General features: G+C 51.9%; 1 protein-coding gene across 1 annotated transcript in view; it reads left to right on the forward strand.

Moving 5' to 3' along the window:
* The window catches only part of GLP1R (glucagon like peptide 1 receptor), a 41,981-nt gene extending 20,935 nt beyond the window's left edge, over window positions 1-21,046 (forward strand). Inside the window, exons 7-16 of the mRNA XM_077760785.1 lie at window positions 4,073-4,191; window positions 4,547-4,653; window positions 8,737-8,890; window positions 9,467-9,626; window positions 14,042-14,102; window positions 14,623-14,692; window positions 14,813-14,901; window positions 15,217-15,355; window positions 16,276-16,317; window positions 20,836-21,046. Coding sequence (XP_077616911.1) covers window positions 4,073-4,191; window positions 4,547-4,653; window positions 8,737-8,890; window positions 9,467-9,626; window positions 14,042-14,102; window positions 14,623-14,692; window positions 14,813-14,901; window positions 15,217-15,355; window positions 16,276-16,317; window positions 20,836-21,003 — 1,109 coding nt within the window. The 3' untranslated portion in view covers window positions 21,004-21,046. The remainder of the gene's footprint in view (window positions 1-4,072; window positions 4,192-4,546; window positions 4,654-8,736; window positions 8,891-9,466; window positions 9,627-14,041; window positions 14,103-14,622; window positions 14,693-14,812; window positions 14,902-15,216; window positions 15,356-16,275; window positions 16,318-20,835) is intronic.
* The last annotated feature ends 367 nt before the right edge of the window (window positions 21,047-21,413 follow it).

Here is a 21,413-nt window from a genome sequence, read left to right on the forward strand (position 1 = left end):
CCACCCCCAGCTCAGTGGAGGAGGGGCTTTTTTTTTTTTTTTTTTTTTGGTAAATTGGGGTGAAGGCAGCAGCAGGGCTTTCAGTGTGACCATGTCGTGAAGGCCTACTATGCACCACAGTGCTTTATCTCCTAATCCTCACACCACAGACCTGGGAAGCCATTATCATTCCCTTTTCACAGATAATGAGATCCAGAAGGTCTGCCCCAGGCCCCATTGCTGGTTGAGGGTAGCACCAGGATTTGAACTTGGGTCTGTATAGTTCAGAACCTGAGCCCTTCTCCTGGGTCATGACTGATGCAGTACCCGTGCTGTCTCCCACCCCAAGCTGATGCCTGCAGTTCCAGCCCTGCCTTTGACCCTCACTCCACCATGATGGGGTGGGCCTGTGACTGCCGTCTCCGAATCTTAGCTTCTCCGTCTGTCAGATGGGGCCCGGTAGTCCTTTGCTGGCCGCTGTTGTTGCCAGGGTGCAGGAGCTAATGGATTCATGAGCAGCTCTCCACAGCCCTGAGAGCCTGCATCCACGTGGAAGGGCGGCTGTTAGCTTGATTACAGACGCCGCTGCAGTTTCCGGGAGGGGAAGTGTTTAATTGGGGGTTTTATTTCCAGCACCAGGGTCTGACTTAATAAAATATCCCTGGGCCTCCTGGCATGTGGCCGGCTGCCTCCTGGTGTTGACAAGACCAGAGCCAAGGCCCTGGCTGTGATTTACCAGCAGCTCCTGGGCCAGATAAAGCTGGGCTGATAAGCAGGGCTGTGCCCGGACCCTCCCTACCTCCAGCTGAGATGGGCATCTGGGGACCATAGGCCTGGCCAAGAATGAGCCTTGGCTTTTAATACTGGCTGCTAATGAGGAATAATTGACAGACACACTCTTGTAAGCTCCCTGAATTTGTTGGGGACGCAGTGATCTCTTGATTCTGTATCACAAATGCCAGTAACACATCTGTGCATTTACCACCTCCCCATCTTCCCAGCTGGCCCTCAACAGAGGTCCCAGGAATAGTGCAGGCTGCCGGGGATCCACACTGGCAAGAGGATCTACTGGGAGGATGCTGAATGTTAACAAACCCAAGCCCCGAAGGGCAGAAGAGAAACGGCACATGGCCATTGTTGACTGTTAGCAGTGAGTTTCACTGTTAACTTTTGACCTCTGAATACAAAGAGCTGGGGGTTTGAATCCTGACTCTGCTACTTCCTGGAGGGATGAGCTTAGGCAAGTCACTTGGCCATTAAGAGGCTCAGTTTCTTCATCCATAAAATGGGATTAACTGTGCCTACCTTGCGATATGGTTGTGATGGTCAAAGGCATCAAGTGCATAGCAGGTGTTCGAAAACCAATACTGTGTGTGTAGCTTGCAGAGAGGTTGTGTAAGGTGCATGTAGGGAGGGAACCAGCAATTGTGGGTGCATCTATGCTAGCTGTGGTATTATTAGGGTATTATTGAGGTCGCACTGCTGTGGGCTAAGTCCTGGATAAATGGGCAATTCAGTGGTTTGTGCCCCATTACCATGTCTTCTCCCTTCCCATGGCCCCTCTGCATTCTCTTCTTCCTCCCTTGCTGTCATCAAAATGGACTGCAGTGAAGACCCCGACATCAGTCTCACTCCCTCTGGGGTCAGCCCAGACCCCCATCACTGCTCTGAAGACTGGTTTGGCCCCTCTGAATACTCCACCCCTGGTGAAGAATTCCAGGCATCCGTGCGTGGCAGATAAGAGGGGCACTGGGGGCTCGAGCGGAGCCCTCCCAGTGGCTAAAATCACACCACATGCCTCCCCTTCTCTGCCTTTGTCTTGGCCTGATTTTGTTCATAAATGCCTTTGAGGGGTATTGGGACTCAGGCGCTTCTCTCTGCCAGAAGTCCTGCCATTAGATTTTCAAGTTTTTGTTTCCCTTCCAGGTCAAGTCTCTTAAAATGTTCTTCTAGAAGCAACGACGCTGCCGGGTGATTTACCCTACTGTATTACCAGATACTTCTGTCTCCTGAAGAGGGCCTTGGTTCAGGCTTTATGACAGAAGGGGAGAAAGAAGAGTCAAAAGGGACACTGCACTGGGTGACTGGGGGTTAGGGGTCCGGAAGGACAAGGGTCTGCCCTATAGGCCCTGACACATAACAACAGTGGACAGACTGATGGTTTGTAAAAGGTAGAACAGACCCCTGCCCTAGATGGCTGCGTCCCTGCTGGGCCCTTCCAGGGCAGGCCCTGGGGTTTGCCTCACTCCCATCATGCACATGGTTGTTGTTGTTTTTTTAATTAATTTATTTAAATTTAACTTAGTTAACATACAGTGTAGTCTTGGTTTCAGGAGTAGAATCCAGTGATTTATCACTTACATACAACACCCAGTGCTCATCCCAACAAGTGCCCTCCGTAATGCCGTCACCCGTTTACCCATCCCCCTCACTTCCCCTCCAGCAAGTGGGGCCTCAGTTTGTTCTCTGTATTTAAGAGTCTCTTACGGTTTGCCTCCCTTTGCCTTATCATCAGGCATACAGGTTAATGAGCCTCTTCCCAGCACACGTATCGCTTGCTACTCCTCCACCTGGAAACTTCTGACCAGGGCCTCCAGTGCTTCTCCCTTCCCCCCTCCCTCCCACTGCACCTTCAGCCTATAACTGGTCTTTAAAATCTTGTAGTCCTTTAGAAGTTTTTAATGTTTTCCATTTTGTCCTGGTTCCAGTTTCCCTCCTTAATCCTCCTGTGCTAACCCTAACCCCCTTTTTGTCTCTGGTTTCCTGGCTCTGGGGTCAGACTTATATTCTCCTCTAGGAAAGTAATGAGGCTTTCTTCCTGGGCAAAAGTAAACCCCTTATTCCTTCTCATGACCTCACAGGGGACCGGGGACCCCAAGCCACCCACCTCCCTGGGTAGGGGGCCAACAGGGTAGGGCAGACTTGATTTGTGTGAATGGGCACAGACAGTGTCCCACCCCCACCTCTGTTGGGCCTGTGTTTGATCTCTTGTGGTTTACATTTATGGTATTACTTTCTGAGGACTGTTTTTTCCTGTGAGAGTCTTGATTCCCTGAAGCCAGAAACTGTGCTTCCCTCCTTCAGAATGAGAGCTCTCTGAGGACAGGGGCTGGGTCTCTCCCTTCTCTCAGACTAGGAGGTCTCCAAGGGCAGTCTCTATCCCCATCATCTCACTAGGGGCTCCTCGAAGGGAGGAGGTGAGTCTCCCGTCTTTGAATGGAGAGTCTCCAAGGGCTGTGCCTCTATCATCGACATTGGATACCTTTTAGATCATGCCATCTTTGAGGATAAGACTGTGTCATTTCCGTCAGATTAGGACTTCCTGAAGGCAGGACTGTGTCTCTCCCTCAGATTGGGGCTCCCTGAGGCAGGACTATATCTCCTCCATCAGATGGGGCTCCCTGAGAGCACGGCTGTGTCTTCCCCTTAGACTGGGGCTCCCTAGGCTGTGTCTCCCCCTCAGACTGGGGCTCCTTGAGGCCAGGGCTGTCTCTCCCCTTCAGGCTGGGGCTCCCTTAGGGCAGGGCTGTGTCTTCTCCCTCAGACTGGGGCTCCCTGAGGCAGGGCTGTGTCTCTTCCTTCCTCTCAGGAGCTCTGGGCCCATCTGTTCCCAGGATTTGCTCTGTCTGTGAGGTATTGGAGGGAGGAGGGGCTGAGTCCTGAAAATTAGAAGTCATGGTCAGTGGCTATGGAGCTGCTGAGGCCCACTGGTGGTCAGCACTAGACCTTGTAGGCAGTGTGATTTGAGGCTGGAGGCAGGACATGGCAATGGGCTAGAGTTACTCATCTCAAAAACATGGCTTCATCAAACTCTATCCCAGGGTGGCCAGGAGGAAAGGCTGAAGGTGGTGCTGGGTGGCCCTTAGTGACTGCCTTTCCTGTCCCTGGGCCAAATGGGTACATGGCAAGAGAGGAAGGCCTGAATATGTATGCGTGCAATGCGTGTGTGTGTGTGTGTGTGTGTGTGTGTGTGTGTGTGTAAGAGGTGTTGCTGACTCCAAGAGGTCAGTCCTTGGGGAGGAGGGGGGGCCCAGGGCAGGGAGGAATGAGGGGCCTGTGGCGTTGGGCTCCGCTCCATGTCTCTCCGCCCCAGTGTTGCAGGGCCACGTGTACCGGTTCTGCACAGCCGAGGGCCTGTGGCTGCGCCAGGACAACTCCAGCCTGCCCTGGAGGAACCTGTCAGAGTGCGAGGAGTCCAAGCGAGGGGAGAGAGTGAGTTGAAGATGGGGTCTCCGAGTCAGTGAGGGGTAACCGGGTCCCAGCTGCACTGGAGCAGGGCCCCTGGGCATCTGGTGGGCTGGTCTGTGGCCATCTTGTCTATCCCCCTGCTTCTGGGGGCTTTGCACACCATGCTTGCTGGGTGGAGGTGTTTCAATCCCCTGGCCTTGGGACGAGGCCCTGGAAATCCAAGGACCATTGCCATAGGTTATTTTCTTTCTTAGTTCTGGGGTCCCTGGTGCAGCCTGACCTGGGACCCCGCCTCTGTCCCTGTCCCATGTGAAAGACAGGTGTGGGAGAGGGGGGCGTGGGCTGCCTCATGTGCACTGTATCCCTTGTGTGCACACAGAGCTCCCCAGAGGAGCAGCTCCTGTCCTTTTCCATCATCTACACGGTGGGCTACACACTCTCCTTCTCCGCTCTGGTCATCGCCTCAGCCATCCTCCTGAGCTTCAGGTAAGGGGCCTGGGGGCCCGGAGGGGCTGTTTCATCCCAACTCCCTATGCTGTCCCCAGTAGACCAGGGAGCACCAAACTAAAGCGACAGTGCCACAGGTTCTTAAGAGATCTCCGGAGAGCCTGTCCACTGAATACAAGGCTGAAAACACGGGCTATGGCACCGGATGCCTGGTCTAATCTCTACTCTGTGAGAGCGTGCACAGAATACAGCAAAACAGAACAAAACAAACACCACACAAACATGCACGGCCCACATCCCCAGACCTTCATCGTGGGTGGTAGGCGTAGAGGACATCCCCTCCAGTTGAACATGTGAAGCTTAAATAATTAGGAATTCAGTTTGACTTTAGGTAAGAGCTCAAGGATTTAGAGATTCTGCCGTCTTTGAAGCTTATCAGCCCCCTGGCAAAGGTCTTCCTTAAGTCTAACCTCCATGAGCCATTCCTTTCAGAGGACCATGGTCTTCCCATTCCCTCTGCACTGGGTGGGGGAAAAGCCAGGGGGAATGGGTTCAAGGTCAGGAGCGATTCTGAGTGCAGGAGCCTCAGGATACCAGCCTCACAGAAACAGGACAAGCCTCATGCTTCCTGTCACCTCCATGGACCTGGCACAGTCAGTGCTGGGCGCGGTCAGTGTTTGACAGATGCCTTCACTCAGTGAATATTCTCCCTTTTCATTGTGAAGTATTTCAGAGATCTGAAAATACAATGGCTGATACAGATCACTGGTGCACTCAATGCCCAGCCTGAGAGCTAACGCCTACCACACAGTCAACACAGTCACGCTGCCCTGCCCCCACCCCCCCCACCCAACCAGAGGNTCTCTATACCTTTGCCACATTTGTAATATTTGTACAAATATACAGCTGTGGGTTTTGCATATTTTAATGGTATGTTGTACATATTCTTTTGCAATGTTATTTTTGGCCCGGCATGTTTTTGTGAGATTTATTTACGTTAATACAGGTAGTTCTGTTTTATATTAACTGTCACTCCAGACTCTATAGTATAATATATTACAATTTATTTTTATCACTTTAATGGACATCTGAGGTGTTTCCTTTTTTTTTTTTTTTTTCTTCTCTGAATTACAAACCTTGCTACAAGGCAAATTCTTACTTATGATCCCTTGTGGATTTCTCCAGGGGCATGTACCTCTGAGTAGAATTGCCTGGTCTGAATGCCATGTGCTTTTGAAAATTTATTAGGGGTGGCTCAGTCAGTTAAGTGTCTGACTTTGACTCAGGTCATGATCTCACAGTTCGTGGGTTCAAGCCCCGCGTCAGGGTCTGTGCTGACAGCTAGCTCAGAGCCTGGAGCCTGTTTCAGATTCTGTGTCTCCTTTCTCTCCCCCTCTCCTACTCGTACTCTGTCTCTCTCTCTCTCTCTCAAGAATAAATAAACATTTTTTAATGTAAAAAAAATAGAAAGAAAATTTATTTTGTGAAGTTACTCTTCAAAGTGGTCATACCAGTTTGCTCTCTTAGCAGTAATAAATGAAAGTTCCCTTTACTTAATATCCTCACCAATATTTAGTATTTTCACCTAACTGTTGCTAATCTGAAGGGTGTGAGATATCTCATGATTTTAATCTGCATATCCCTGATTCCTAGAGAGATCAAGCATTCTTGTGTTTTGTTTTGTGAATTGCTTATTCCTATCCTTTGCTTACTTTTTTATTGGCTTATGTGGCTTTTTCTTTTTTCCTTTGGCTATTCATTATATATCCGGGATCCTAATTTAGGATGTATCCTCTTTTAGTCTGGTTGATTTTTTTCACTCACCTTACGATGCTTTTATGCCTGGAAGTCCTTTTAATGAAATGAAGTATATCAACGTATCCATTTTTATTAATAAAGTTTATCACTAAATGTTATCAATTGATAAAGATTAATTTTGCCAATTGATAAAAAAAATTATCCATTTTTTCCCAAAGACCAAATTCCTTTACGATCTTGTTCAAGGAATCTTTGCTTGGTGCCTGGGTAGCTAAGTTGGTTGAGCATCTGACTCTTGATTTGGTCTAAGGTCATGATCCCAGGGTCATGCAAACCTCGTGCCAGGTTCCATGCTAAGTGTGGAACCTGCTTATGATTCTCGCTTTCTCTCTCTCTCTCTCTCTCTCCCTCCGCTTCTCCTCCACTCTTGTGCTCTCTCTTCCTCTCTAAAAAAAAAAGAAAAAAAATCTTTAATAAAATGAAAATCTTGGGGCACCTGGGTGGCTCAGTCGGATAGGCGTCCGACTTCGGCTCAGGTCATGATCTCGCGGTTCGTGGGTTCGAGCCCCGCGATGGNGCATTAAAAAATTTTTTTAATAAAATGAAAATATTTCCTGATCTTAGGGTCATAAGTTTTGCAGCATATTCCTTATGGTTCTTTAATCCACCTGTAATTAATTTTTGTCTATGGTGAAAATAAGAGATTTAATTTTATTTTTTCCATTTATATATATAATTAATTGGTTCAATACCATTTACTAACAGCTCATCCTTTCCCCCTTGGGTTCGCAGGGCTTACTCTGCCATGAAGCAAGAGTTATCTTTGCCTGGGTTGGTGTGTGTCACTTGTATTCTTGCCCATTGGTTTCTAAATCTGTCTGATTGTCAATACCATGGGGCCTTAACTACTATAAATTCACTAAAAACTTTCCCTATAGTAAAGACCTCTACTATGTGGTTCTTAAATTGTTTTTAATGTTTACTTATTTTTGAGAGTGAGAGAGAGAGAGAGACCGAGCACGGGTTGGGGAGGAGCAGAGAGAGAGAGAAAGACACAGAATCTGAAGCAGGCTCCGGGCTCTGAGCTGTCAGCACATGGCCCGATGTGGGGCTCAAACCCATGAACCATGAGATCATGACCTGAGCTGAAGTCAGATGATTAACCGACCCAGGTGCCCAGTCTCCTTTGTGGTTCATCAGGAGGGTCCGGACTATGCTTGGTCCTTGGTTCTTTATAAGTTTTGAGAGTTCCAGGAAAACAAAACATCAACACTGTTAGAGTTTTTATTGTAGTTATTTTTATTAATTTATCAATTAATGTGGAGAGAATTGACTCTCTCCTTTTGAAGGTGAGAAGACTCACCTTCAAAATAGTGAGTCTTTCTATCCATGAATGTGTAATTTTAAGTCTTGTCTATTTTAAGCGAATGTGATTCTCCATAGAGATCTTGCCCATTTTCTGTTAGACTTATTTCTATGTAGTCAATTAAAAAATCATATATGAATCTTTAAAATTTGCTTTTTATTTGTTTATTGTTGATATATATAAACACACATCAGCAGCATGATGAATGAACTCTCCCATCAGTTCTAATAATTTGTGTGTAGATTATCTTGGGTTCTCTATAAAGATACTCTACTATCTACAAATAATGACAATTTCATTCCTTTATCTCTAGTACATATGGATTTTTGCCCCTTTGTCTTCTTACAGTGGCCAGGATCTGTATTACAGTGGTGAATAGACATGATGATAGCTTTGTAAGGCTAGACAATCCTTCTTTTCCTGATTTTGAAGGAAATGCTTATAAAATTTCTCAGTTAAGAATGATGTTTGTTCCGGTTTAGGTAAATAGCCCTTATCAGGTTGAGAAATGCCCTTGTATTTGCGGTTTGCACTGCATTTTTACATGAAAGGATATTGAAATTGTGCCTAATTTTTTTTGAATTCCTACCACGTGCTTAGCCCTAGTCTGCCTCTGAGGCATGTGAGATGTGGGTCCTGTCTTCAAGAAGCAAAGCAAAGTCTCCAATGGGGAAAGTGGTCTTCACACATAAATCACTTGCATTACACATGACTTTGTAGAAAAGAAGATGATGCTGTAGAGAGAAAGATAGTGTGGATGAAGGGTGGGTGGTGGCAGTCACCACATACCTGAAGGCTCCATGGAGAGGCAGGACTTACATTGGACCCAAAGAATTTTCAAGGTTATGAGGAAGAAGGGCATTTTCAGAGGAAGAAAAGACAGAGGCTCAGTCCCAGATGCAGAAACATGCCTGAGGTGTATGTTACCTGAGAACTGGGTGGTTGTGGAGCAGAACTGCAGGCCACCTGCTAGGAAAGAGCCTTGCTTTCTCCCACAGACACCTGCACTGCACCCGGAACTACATCCACCTGAACCTGTTTGCATCCTTCATCCTCCGAGCACTGTCTGTCTTCATCAGAGACGCGGTCCTCAAATGGATGTACAGCACGGCCCCCCAGCAGCACCAGTGGGATGGGCTCCTCTCCTACCAGGTGTGTGGTGTCTTCTGAGGAGCCTGGGGAGGGATGGACAGTCGGTGAAGACCAGCTTCCCCAACCCCACCCAGGCCTGGCACAAAGAAAGGCAAGAGCTGCCCACACCTGGTCCTTAGGGAGTCCCCATTCTGATGGGAGAGACAGTCTACCCTGGGGTAACCCTCAGTCTGATGGGAGAGTCAGCCCACCCTGGGGATCCCCTAGTAAGGATGTAGACACTCTCCCTGCCCTTAAGAAGTTCTGACACAGGAAGTGGTCTTTGGAAACAGATCCAGGCTTGAATCCCAGCTCTACTACTTACTAGCTGTATAGTTCTGGGACAAGTCATTTAATGTCTCTGAGCCTCAGTTTTCTCACCTTTATCAGGATAATATTAGCTTCTTCCACCCAGGGCAGTGATTCGATGAGCTCAAGCAGGTCAAGTTCTTGGCACAGGCCCTGGCAAAAAGATGTTAGGGCTCTCAACCAGCATTTGCTGTGGTTGGATAGCAGCCTGGGCAGGATGGGGAGGGGGGGTCAAGAGAGGCAGAAGGCAGAGCTGTTGTCCCCTGGGGACCCTTCCTCTGCCCCCAGGATTCTCTGGGCTGCCGCCTGGTGTTCCTGCTCATGCAGTACTGCGTGGCGGCCAATTACTACTGGCTCCTGGTGGAGGGTGTGTACCTGTACACGCTGCTGGCCTTCTCAGTCTTCTCCGAGCAGCGCATCTTCAGGCTCTATCTGAGCATAGGCTGGGGTAAGGTCCACTGTCATTCATCTTACTTGCTCCTCCGCCCCAACCCGTGGCATGGGAAGTGGGGGACCCTGACCTATCTTGGAACTACTGCCCTCAGGCTACCCCAGGAAGCCATCTTGGTACTCAGAACACACTGCTAGGCCAAGGAGCAGGGCCCGCTGGATAACTCTGTCCTGGGCAAGGGACTCACTGCAGAGGGCTATGGTTACCCTCCTGTCTCTGCATCACCCTCCCCACTTAATGGAAGCAGAGGCCTCCCCGCTATCTGGCCAGATACACCCCACATATACACCGTGGGCAGCCATGCACTGTCCTCAAATGCCTCTACTCCTAAGACCCCTGGGGATGGAGCCCCACACCCAATCTTTGGCACCCAGGCCCTGACGGAAGTGGAGAGTCCTGGGCCTCAAGGTAGGGGGTTGGCAGGTGAGGGCTGAGGGGCTGTGGCTCTGTCAGCTGATGAGGAGGAGGAGGGCTTAGAAGAGAGCCCAGCAGGACACGGCTGTTCAGCCAGAAGCCAGCTGAGGCAAGGGTGGACCGCGGATGTGCCTGGAGCCCAGCTGGAAATGTTCTAGCCAAAAAAGTTTGCTGAGAACTATTGTGTCTTTTTTTTTGCTGGAACATTTCTGGTTGTGCTTCTGCCTCTCGCCGCATGGGATTCTGATGAGAACAGAGGCTGAGATGCTCACCAGAAGCTCCCCAATCCCCACCCCACTCCGGGGAAAACACAGGCAATGGTGCTTACTCTGGAAGGGCCTGTGGGAGCCCCCCTGGGATGGAGCCAGACAACGGACCTTGTCCTCGCCCACACCACAGGAGCCTGCCTTCCACCTCAAGCTTGCCATTCATTCATTCACCACTGTCATTCCTTCCTTTGCCTGCCTCAGGTTACTTTGACCACTGGGGACCTCCCGCCTCAGTCACAGCCATGTGTGATGTCCCCCTCCCATACTGGCTCCATCCTTTGCAAGGCTGCCCTCGGTCCAGCCCGCCTCCTCAGGAAGCCTCCACAGGTTGTCTGGCCCCCTGGCTGTGTGCTTTCTCTGGCCTTCTCAGCCTCCCTGCCTCTGTCATCACACTGCATTCCCTTTTGTCAGTGTCCCTCGGCCACCTGTCTCTTTGTGGCCCTGTTGTAGAAGAGTAGCTCTAACGGGGGTGATCAGTGTCTTGAAGGCACCGAGGCCCAGAGGGGCAGGGCCTTCCAGGCAGAGCAGGCACTGGAACGAGGCCTCCTGGCTCCTAGGCCCTGGGCCACTGCTGCCTGTCATGAGAAGTTCTCTGGCCTCTTTAGTCCCCTGACGGCCAAGGTGAGCAAGCTCAGGCCTCCGCGCAGGTGGGCAGATGGGCCTGGCCTCTGTGTGCAGCTCCCTGCTCTGGCCCTTCCCTCTCCTCCCCCAGGGCCCACCCCTCCCTGCTCTGCCTTCCTCCCCTCCCAGGCTAGGGCAGTCACCCAGGTGGTGGGCAGCTGGAGAGGCCTGCAGCTAATGGAGGGTGGGGCAGTGTTAGGTCATTGAAGGGGCTCTGGGAAGGCTGTCCTTAAGGTGGGGGACTGTGTCCGTCCATTCTGGGAAATAGCGTCAACACTGTTAGTGCCTGTCTCCATGGAGACCTGAGGGCAGGAACAATCAGAGGGGACCATGTGATGTGTGCAGAGGAGCGGGGGTGGTTGGTGGAGGATTGGTGGGGACACATGGCATCCTGAAGGTTTCTGAATGGAAAATGGGGGAGGGAGAAGGGGTGTTCATCCTTTCCCACCACCGCATGCGCAGTTCAGGACTCAGAGCCTGAGGGGCACCAGGGTAGGACTTGAGGGACCTTTTTTCCCAGTGAGAACTCCCTTATCTCGAGGAATCAGGATGGGGAGGTGCAGAGAGAGACAGAGGGGCAAAGACAGAGGACAGAGAGAAAGCTTTCCAAAGAGCTCTTCTGTAGGGCCGGGAGACCTAGCCCATGTTGGGATGCTTGGAAACAACTTTTAGTTTCACATGCAAGCAGAATTAAAATTATAACTCTGACACAGTTGGGGAGTCCCAAAAGACATGTCAGCTTCTGCTATCATCCACAGGCAGCTGGTACTCCCCTAACCCACCACAGGGAGGCTGCACGGGAGGCAGGCAAATGATGGACGAAGGAATCACTACTTCTCAGGGCCAGTTCTGTGTGTCTTCATGTGAGCTTTTTTCTCCAGACTGTCTTGTTGACTCTCTAAAAGGGAGAAAGACCCAGCCAGCAGGGAGTGAGGGGGTGTGTAATGATTGCATGTGGCAGAAAAGGCCTTGTTAAGGAGAAGTTGGCGAATGAGTGAAGTTCACCAGGTCTTGCTGATGACATGAGTGAGCTCCCCCATCCTGGAGGGAGCTTTCAGGGAAGAGAACAGCAGATGACTAGGAATGCCCAAGAAGGAGGTTTCCACATGTGTGTGTGTCTCAGGGAATCGGCATGTTCTTGCCAGGACAGTTTTCCTTCTCACTGATCTGTTGAACCACCCATCAATCCTTCCTTCCATGCTCTCCGAGCATCATCACTGTGGCAGGCTCCGTGCTGTATTCTGAGGCCTTTGGAAGCCCTCCATCCCTTGTCCAGGCTCATAAGACCTGTTTGCTAAAGCATCATGGATGCTCAGAGATCTGGTTTGTGTAAAAACAAATGGCCAAGGAGAAAGGTACCTGATGAAGAATGCTGGCCAGCTGTGAGCTTCTTGGCTTCCCCTATCCCTGTCTGCACTGTCGTGCACCATAGCTCCTGGCATACGAACTGCTTGGGAATGGCTACTGAGGACATGGATCATGGTGACAGGAAAGACTGTTAATGGGTCTCTGCCCTGCAAATATGCTCTTGGGAGAGACCCTTCCCCTAAAGCCACACATGCCTGTGCATGGCCCTCCCCACCACACACTCACATCTGTGTCCACACACCTTCATACACACAGTCTTACCTATATCCAATGCCTGTATCTACAACCATGAGAGGGGCACCCATAGAGACAGGCATGGAGAGTTGGTGCAGAAAGCCATTGAAGGTGGTTGGCATGGGCGTGGGCTGGCAGCCCTGCTCTCTGGTCCCACCTGAACCCTCCAGAGCTCCTCATTCATCATCTGTCATGAGGACAGGCAGTCCATTTGAAGTCAGCAAACATACTGAGCCCTCAGGGTGAGCCAAGCACTGAGGCTCTAAGACTGAATGAAGCTGTACCCTCAAGGAACTGGGGACCAGCTGAATGTGTTAGCTATTGCTGCAGAACAGACGACCCCACAACTTCTCTGCTTAAAGCAGCAATTTCCTACTGCAGTTTCTATGGGCAGGAACCTGGTTCGACTTAGATGCACACCTCTGGCCCAAAGCCTCTAACAGAGATGTAGTCATGCTGTTGGCCAGGGCTGCTGTCACGGCAAGTCTTCTCGGTGCAGTTGGAGAATCCCTTGCAAGCTCACTCACAAGGTTGTTGTCAGGAAGCACAGGTCCTTGCTGCCTATGGGCTGGGGGCCTCCATTTCTTGCCACAGGGTCCTCCGCTGGCTATCAGTGTGCCCTCATGACATGGCACCTGGTGTCCCCCAGAGAAAGTGATCAGACTGAGAGAGCCCAAGACAAGCCTTTTATAACCTTCTAACAGTCTTTTATGACCTAATCTCAGAAGTGACCTGCCATCACTTCTGCATACATTATTGGTCACACAGACCAATCCTGATACAGCATAGGCTGTACGGTGGTGTGGATACCAGGAGGTGGAGATCGCTGGGAGGCCTTCCTAGAGGCTGCCTGCCACACCATTTGAGTCTCAGCCAAGTGGAAAGTGTTACATTGGAGCTGCTGTTGCCTTGGGCCACTGTGCCGTTAGGCTGTTGCTGTCAAGGACAGGGCCCCTGTCTTGACTCCAGGCTTCTGCCCAGCCACTTGCAGTGTGTGCAGGTAGAGAACAGGTAGCTGGAGGGGCTTCCAGAGCCTGAAGGAGTTGACTGAGATGGGCACGTAACCTCGCAGGGGGAAATGGTCATCAGGGGGTTTGCCTGGTCCACCTCATCCAGCATGTTCTCCCCACTCCATGGTCTTCTCCCTCTGTTACTCTGGTGTCTGCATCGTCATGTCTCAGCTTGGACTCGGGGGCAAGCTCCCACGGTGTGCCTGGGATGGGGGGGGGCTGGTGAGGACAGGTGCAGCCACAATGCGGTAGGATCCTCTCTCTGAGGAAGAGTCCGGGGAGTTGGGCGGGGATGGGGGTAGTAGGGGCAGGGGTGTTCCTGCTGCCTCCGCTCCCTCAGGCTCCCAGACCAGCCTAGTTCCATACCTGCTAGAAAGTGGTTTGGGAGTCAGGCGAGGGGAGGGGCTGGAGGTGGGAGAGGCCTGGGTAAGGAGAGTCCTCCGGTGTGTGTGGTGGTGGGTCAGGCCTGCCAGCCTCTCTCCCCTCTCTCCTCTAGGTGTCCCCCTGCTGTTTGTTATCCCTTGGGGCATTGTCAAGTACCTCTATGAGGATGAGGGGTGAGTGTCCTGCTCCTTGGCGTGGGTGTGCTGAGGTCCCCATCCTCAACCCCCCACCCTGGGATTCCCTGGCCCCTGGCTACCACCTGTTGGAAGGGTAAACCAAGGGATCAGGAGCTTAATTTATGAATTGAGTTCCTTGGTACCCTTTGCCTAGCCCTCCCCAGGGCTGGGTGATAACAAGTGGTGCTGGGTCCATGGGGTATGCAGTGGTTTTTCTATAACAACTGTGAAATGTTTCTGCTATTTTGTGTCTGATGCTAGGCATCATGACTGTAGGTTCATGAAAGAGCTGTGTGTCTCTCTCTGTGTGACCGTGTATTTAGGAGTGGGGGGTGGTGGGGCTTGAAGGACTCTGCATGAGTCTGTGGGACTGGGTAGCTCCTTGTGGCAGTGTTTGTGTGGCTCTGTGAGGGTCAGTTGGTATGGCCACATGTGTTTGTGTGCCCCTCTGCCTGCACTGTGAGTTGGGGGCTCTGTGTGTCCAACTGGGTACCTGTGTATTTCCCTTCCTCTCCAGCTGCTGGACCAGGAACTCAAACATGAATTATTGGCTCATTATCCGGCTCCCCATTCTCTTTGCTATTGGGGTGAGTGGTGGTGTGGGGGCAGGAGTGGCCTTTCTGGCAGGCCCGTTGTTGCTGGGGGAAGGCCTGGAGTCGGGGTGTTTTGAGAGGGCCTCCAGCCACCCTCTTCCATCTGCCCTGCAGGTGAACTTCCTCATCTTTGTCCGGGTCATCTGCATTGTGGTGTCCAAACTGAAAGCCAATCTCATGTGCAAGACGGACATCAAGTGCAGGTGATGTACCTGAGCTGGCTTTCATAGGCACCCATGGCCCTTGCTTCCAGAACAGAGATCCTGGGGCTCTGAGCTTGGAACCTTGCATGACCTTCTTCTCCCACCTGGCCCAGCCCAGGATCCCATGCCTTGCCCTTAGCCCTGGACCTGGGCAGCTCGTAGGTGTCTTGACCTCTGCTTCCTCCCCACCAGGCAGTCCATCCCAGCATATTTTGGGTGGGAGAGTATCTGTCACTCAGGTGTGGGGTTGGGGCACAGAAAGGGGAGAAGCAACCATGGGAGAGTTCCAGAACTATGTCTTCACCCCACCCCCAGACTTGCCAAGTCCACACTGACGCTCATCCCCCTGCTGGGGACCCATGAAGTCGTCTTTGCCTTTGTGATGGATGAACATGCCCGGGGGACACTGCGCTTCATCAAGCTGTTCACAGAGCTCTCCTTCACCTCCTTCCAGGTGACCTCATGGCTGGGGGGCCTCACTTGCCAAGTGTCAGAGTGGGAGGGGGCAGAGACCAGCCTGCACCATGCAGATGGGCGCCCTGCAGCCTGGGGGGAAAGTGGACCATACCCAGAGTGCTATGGTTGGAGTAGAGCCAGGGCTAGACTGGGTGTCCAGAACCCATCTTCTCTATAAGCACATGGGACAAGAAGCCTTCCCAGATGTAACCATGGACATCCAGGCTGGCATCACAACTGCCATCTACCAGGCTGTTTGTTACCAGGCACCAGGGGCTTTGCACAGTGTGCATTTAATCCTCAGAGCATCCCAGGAGATGGGCAGGATCATCTGGTTTTACCAAGGAGGAAACTGATGCTCAGAGATGTTAAAACAGGATTTTCCAGGTCATGTAGTTTCCAAAGCCAGGAACTCAACCTCTCAATGGATGACAGTGAAGGTGTATGAATGTCACTGCAGGGGTGGGGGGCGGGGGCAGTGTAGATAAATGAGATCCTGGTCTCAGCCCCTCCAGAGGCTTATGGGAGGGTCATAAGCATGTAAGCCCATGCATGTGTCCTTACACGTATGTGCACACACATTTAGATCACAGTTTGGGAACGCTCAGTCTGCTGAGTGAACATGGAGCCATGGCAGGAGAAAATGGCCCCCGATCAGAGGTGACGTACTTTCTTGGGTCAGACCTCCTCAAGGAGAGAGTGGCTGAAGAGCCTCTCAGTATCTGAGCAAAGGGGCTTTTGTTCCTCTGACAAGAAGAGGAGAAGGAACCCACCACTCCAGCTCCGGGTCTGCTGGGCTGCCTGGTCTGAGAGGTGGATATTGGGGCTGGGGCCCCAAGGAGCTTCAGAGGTTACCTACAGGGTGCCCAGGGTGCCCCCCTCCCGCTTCCTGTCTGCTAACATGACTCTTATTTCCAGGGGCTGATGGTGGCCATCTTGTACTGCTTTGTCAACAATGAGGTAAGGCCTGAGAAGGGGTGTGGGGACCCTGTGGGCTGCCACTGTTGGCTGTTCTGAAGTTGTCAGTGGTGACTCCCATCAATCTTTTCATCTGAAACCCCCTACCCATCCCACTGGGCACTAGAGCTGAGGAGGTGTCTTGTCCGTGTATGGTTTTCTATGCATGGGTCTCTCTCTCTCTCACTGTCTCACACACACACACACACACACACACACACAGACACACACAAAATCACTCACATACATACACTTGTGCAGGCATACCCTAATGCATATGAACTTGAGGAAGAACCAGCCTTGTGTTAAGGGGATCCTAAGTGAACAGGCGGTAGTGACCATCACAAGTTGATTCAACAACAGACATGCCCAAGTCGCATCCTTAGGGTTTTAATATTCACTATCTTATTGAATCGTCATTGCTTCCACCCTCCCCCCGCCCAAAATCCTGCTAATCCCTATGGTCTTAACATTCCCATGTTTCACACATGAGGTCATTGAAGATCAGAGAGAGTAGGAGACATGCCCCAGGTTTGGCCTAAGGAGAGCAGAGCTGGGAGTCAAATGCATCCTAACAGAAAGAGGAAAGCACCCACTCTGTGTGTGCAGGCAAGAGCCCTAGCCCGCCAATGGCCAAAGGGTGTGTGTTTCCAGTGGCTTTCAGGCTGTAGGGGTGGAGGAAGGGGGCTGTTGCTGACTCCCACGCCCTCTCTTACAGAGCCTTCCAGACCATAGCCCTCCCCTCTCCGAGACAGTCAGCTCCCAGGCAGAAGGGATGTCTGTGCCTCTGGTGCCTGGGGAAGGCCCCTTCGGCCCAGGCACCCAGCTTTGTGCTGGAGCAGAGCAGGAGCAAGCCCAACATCAAACTGGGTGTCACAAATGCCACAGCACTGCCCCCCATTCCTCCATAGGGGAACAAATAATAGTACCGGATGTGACACCATAGGGAAGTATCCACAAGAGGATTAATCCTAACAAGGAAGAGAAGGTAGGAAAACCCCCACCCCAGAATCTGGGGGCACACTGAGGACTGTTGACTCCATTCAGGCCCAGGTGAGGGTTTGTATCAATGAGGCTGCGGCTCAATGACCCATGAACACTGCTCCTCAAAGGCCCTGGTGCCCTTTGTGTGGCTTCTGTCACTGAGTCTGGTGTCCCCGAGTTCAGAGAGCTTAAGAGTCTGCATTAAGACATTAGCTTTCCTTGCGCTGTGGGTGTGGGGGCCACAGGGGTGGCCATGGAGGGGGACCTTGGTATTTCAGGATGCTGTGAGATAACTCAAAGAGCAGGAAAGATGCAGGACATGGGGCTTTGGCATCCCGCCTCTGCTCCCACCCAGGACCCATCACTTAATGAGCTGTGTGACTTTGGGCAAGTCACAGGCCCACTTGAAACCTGTTTCCTCTTCTGCAAAATGGCGATAGTGATGCTTAGAGCATGTGAAGCTCCTAATGGGAGGAAAACACTTCCTGAATGTTTACTTTGTATAAGGTGCCCACATGTTTTATTAAAGTCAGTTCTGTATAGCAGGTGTTTTCCTCATTTTACAGATGAGAAAACTAAGGCTCAGCAAAATGAAATGAAGAGCCCAGTTCAACGGCTAAAAGACAGTACAGCTGGGGAGCTGGGAAAGGTCTCCACTAACGCAAGGGCTGGGAAGGGGAGGCTGGGAAGGAGCGTGGCAGTAGCCCATAAATGCCTTCTGGCTGTTCCTATGGGTCAGTCTCAAAGGGCTGGCCAGGCTCCGTGTGGGGCCGGCCAGGGAAGGAGAGGAGGCCATTGTAGAGAACACTCAGGGGCGCCTTGTCCTACAAGCCCTTGATCCACGGGGACTGGGGGGCAGAGGAGGGTGGAGGACAGCAGGCTATTCTAGCTTTGGTTCTCCCCCACATCTGAGCCCTCACAAAGAACTTCCTAAAAACCTGAAGAAAATGCTGATATGAAGAACACAGCTATGCGGGGTGGCATTCCCTTCAGGAATGGTTCTCAGCCAGAGGGGTGATGCGCTCCCTGGCCCTATGCTCTGCTGCTTCATGTCCAAGGGACGGGGCAGGATGGCAGGTGTCCCTACGCAGGCTAGAGAGAGTGAGGCCCCCCTCCCCTTCTCATCTTCTCGGTCTCCCATGGTTCCCACTTCCCACTTCTCCCTCCTCTTCCCCAAAGCCATGCTGGCAACACATGCTTGCCCCCAACACACACACCTGCAAGGCTTCCCTACCATTTCTGCGGAGAGTCTCCCAGCCCCTGGCTGAGTCTCCTCCTGACTCCATTCCTCAAAGCCCATCACTCATCACCTCCCCACTTCGTCTGCGCCCACGGCTGGCCCAGAGGGAGGGGTGGGCACATATCCCACTCAGCCCCTTGGCAACTAGCAACCCCTGAATCACCAGATCCCCAGCTGGCCTCTCCCCTCGGGCTCTCCTGGGCTTATGCTATGGGGTCCGGGTCACTTGCTGGGACACTTGCCTTGTTTAAGGGCTCCACCCAGTTCTTCAGAGATACCTCCTGCCCTGGCTCCTCCAGGCACAAGAATGACACATCATCATCACTGGGCCATAAAAACACACCCGGCTCCTGGGCTGAGACCTCTGTCCACAAAAGCTGCTCTCCAGACCCCAGGTTGCCATGGCAATGCCAGGTATTTGTGACCCGAAGAGAAAAGATGGCCTGGACATCGGTCCTCCATCAGCTTCCAGGAGAGTGGGCTCAGGGGAGGAGAGGCCTGGGAAGAGGGGCGGTTTGCCATGGTTTGTGTCCTCTCGCCATGGCTTGGGAGCCTGAATGTTGTCCCTGGATCACCATTATGCGACACGGGGCAGTCACTTTGCCTCTCCCCGCCAGTGCAAACAGAAGTGAATGAGCTGAATGCATTCATCCCAAATTTCAGAACCTGGGCCCTGGCCAGGAGGATCTCAGAGGCAGGAGTGAGGCTAAACTTCATGTGTGAGGAAGTGCACTGCTCTAAGTGCTGGGAGGGGAGTCTGAGATTCACGTCCTCATCTCTGTTGTTTCATTGTAGTAACTTGGTAGCAGAAGGAGCTCCATGTCAGATGCTCAGTCAGTCACTCGCTCTTTCCTTCAGTGCATTTACAAAGCACGCACAGAGGACCTGCTGTGTGCTGAGCACTGTCCTAGGCTCCAGGGGACTCAGGTGAGGAAGGGGTGGCTCTGGCCCTTGCGATGTTCCCAGCTGAGCTGGGGGAGGAGACACGCACGCCAGGGAGCGTCCTGGAAGCCAGGAGGCCAGTGCGTAGGAAACCAACCTAGAGGTCAGTCCAGACCTAGGTGTGGACCCTGGCTGAGACTGAGGGAAACAATTAAATGTTCTGCACCTCAGTTTCTTCACCTTGAAGCAGGCAATAATAACAGGAGCTACTTCACAGGGTGGCTGAGAATCTTAACTAAAATCAATGGAAAGTGCTTAGCATGTAGTAAGTGCCCAAGAAATGATGGTGCTTTTTATTCTTTAAGTTTATTTATTTTGAGAGAGAGAGGGAGTGCAAGCAAGGGACGGGCAGAGAGAGAGAGAGAGAGAGAGAGAGAATCTCAAGCAGGCTCCGTGTGGAGCCCCAACTGGGGCTCAAACTCACGACTGAACCATGAGATTATGACCTGAGCCAAAGCCAAGAGTCAGATGCTTAAGTGACTGAGCCACCCAGGTGCCACTAAATGGTGGCTTTTAATGACAGTTGTCATTATGGGGGCCATAGCAGAGGCTCAGGAAAAGTGCTGAGGGTGACGGAGGCAGAAAGGGCACCGTGTGTCAGCACTCTTAGAAGCCCCAGTCCCACCCCATTCCCTGCTACTGTCCTTGAAACTGCTTCAGTCCCTGAAGTGGCTTCCCACAGATGTGCCTCTGTTCACCATCCCTCTCCCCACCCTCCCCAGTGAAGGGCTGTGAGACAAGATTGGCGTCTGTGCTCCTTCACAAGCAGAGGCCCCGTCAGCCTGGGGTGTCCCCATCCCACCTGTCAGCACAGTCTCCACAATGGCTCAGCCAGGCAGCCAGCTGGCACACAGCAGGGTGGTCATAGGTGGTGTCTGCTCTGCCCCCTCCTGCACCCAAGCCTGGACCCCGTGACACTGCCCAGGATACCAGGCCCATCCTGGCAGGCCAGCTCAGGCTATCTTGGCTCCGCTTTGCTCTGAAGTCCAATTCTTCCCCTCCTCATCTTCTCCCTCCCGTCTCCGGTCTCCCGCATTTCTCTCGCTCTCGTTCTCTTCCGCTAAATGATACTGTGATGGATTGTGAAAGGTACTGAGCTGAGTCATGGAGTTTAGAGATGGAGGAGACCAATTAGATCATCAAGCTCATCTCTCTCCCGAGGAAAGGCGGAAAATAGGAGACAACAATAAACAATTTTATTGGGATATTAATTTAGGTGCCCGAAGGCCTTGACTTGTGTCTCTTAATATAACGCAGTGGATTTTTTTCCTTTCCCTGCTAATGTAATAATGGGGCCATTTTGTGGGCAGTTGGTTTGCATGATGACTTTTGTTTCCCTTCTTTTCCCACGGAAGGTCCAGATGGAGTTTCGGAGGAGCTGGGACCGCTGGCGGCTCAAGCACTTGCACATCCAGAGGGACAGCAGCATGAAGCCCCTCAAGTGTCCCACCAGCAGCCTAAGCAGCGGGGGCACGGTGGGCAGCAGTGTGTATGCAGCCACCTGCCAGGCCTCCTGCAGCTAAGCCCCCAGCCCCTGCCCTCCCTGCGGTCTCGTTGCTGACTGGGTGGCCATCCTGGGGTGGGGAGAGACCCTGCCAGGCTGGAGAAGGGGGGGACACACGCACACATGCATCCCTGCTTTCCCTTCCCAGACCCATCAGGCAAGCAATGGGCAGTGCCTCCTGGGACCCGTGGCCACATTTCCTCTGTGGAGAAACAGCCTACTAATTTGATCACTGTGGCAGGAGAGAAAAAAATGTTGCTAAAATGAGGAGGATTTCTTCCCGCTAAGCCACTAGGCCCCTGGGGTTCCCCAAGACAGAGCAGCAAATCAGCCCCATACTTGCACTCAAGGTCAATGGCTTATTAGTGGGATCGGGCTTGCAAGAGGGGGTGGTTCTGAAAAAGGCTCATATAACCTCAGCCAAACAGA

This window comes from Crocuta crocuta, unplaced genomic scaffold (genome assembly GCF_008692635.1).
Source record: "Crocuta crocuta isolate KB4526 unplaced genomic scaffold, BGI_CrCroc_1.0 scaffold826, whole genome shotgun sequence".
Taxonomy (NCBI): domain Eukaryota; kingdom Metazoa; phylum Chordata; class Mammalia; order Carnivora; family Hyaenidae; genus Crocuta; species Crocuta crocuta.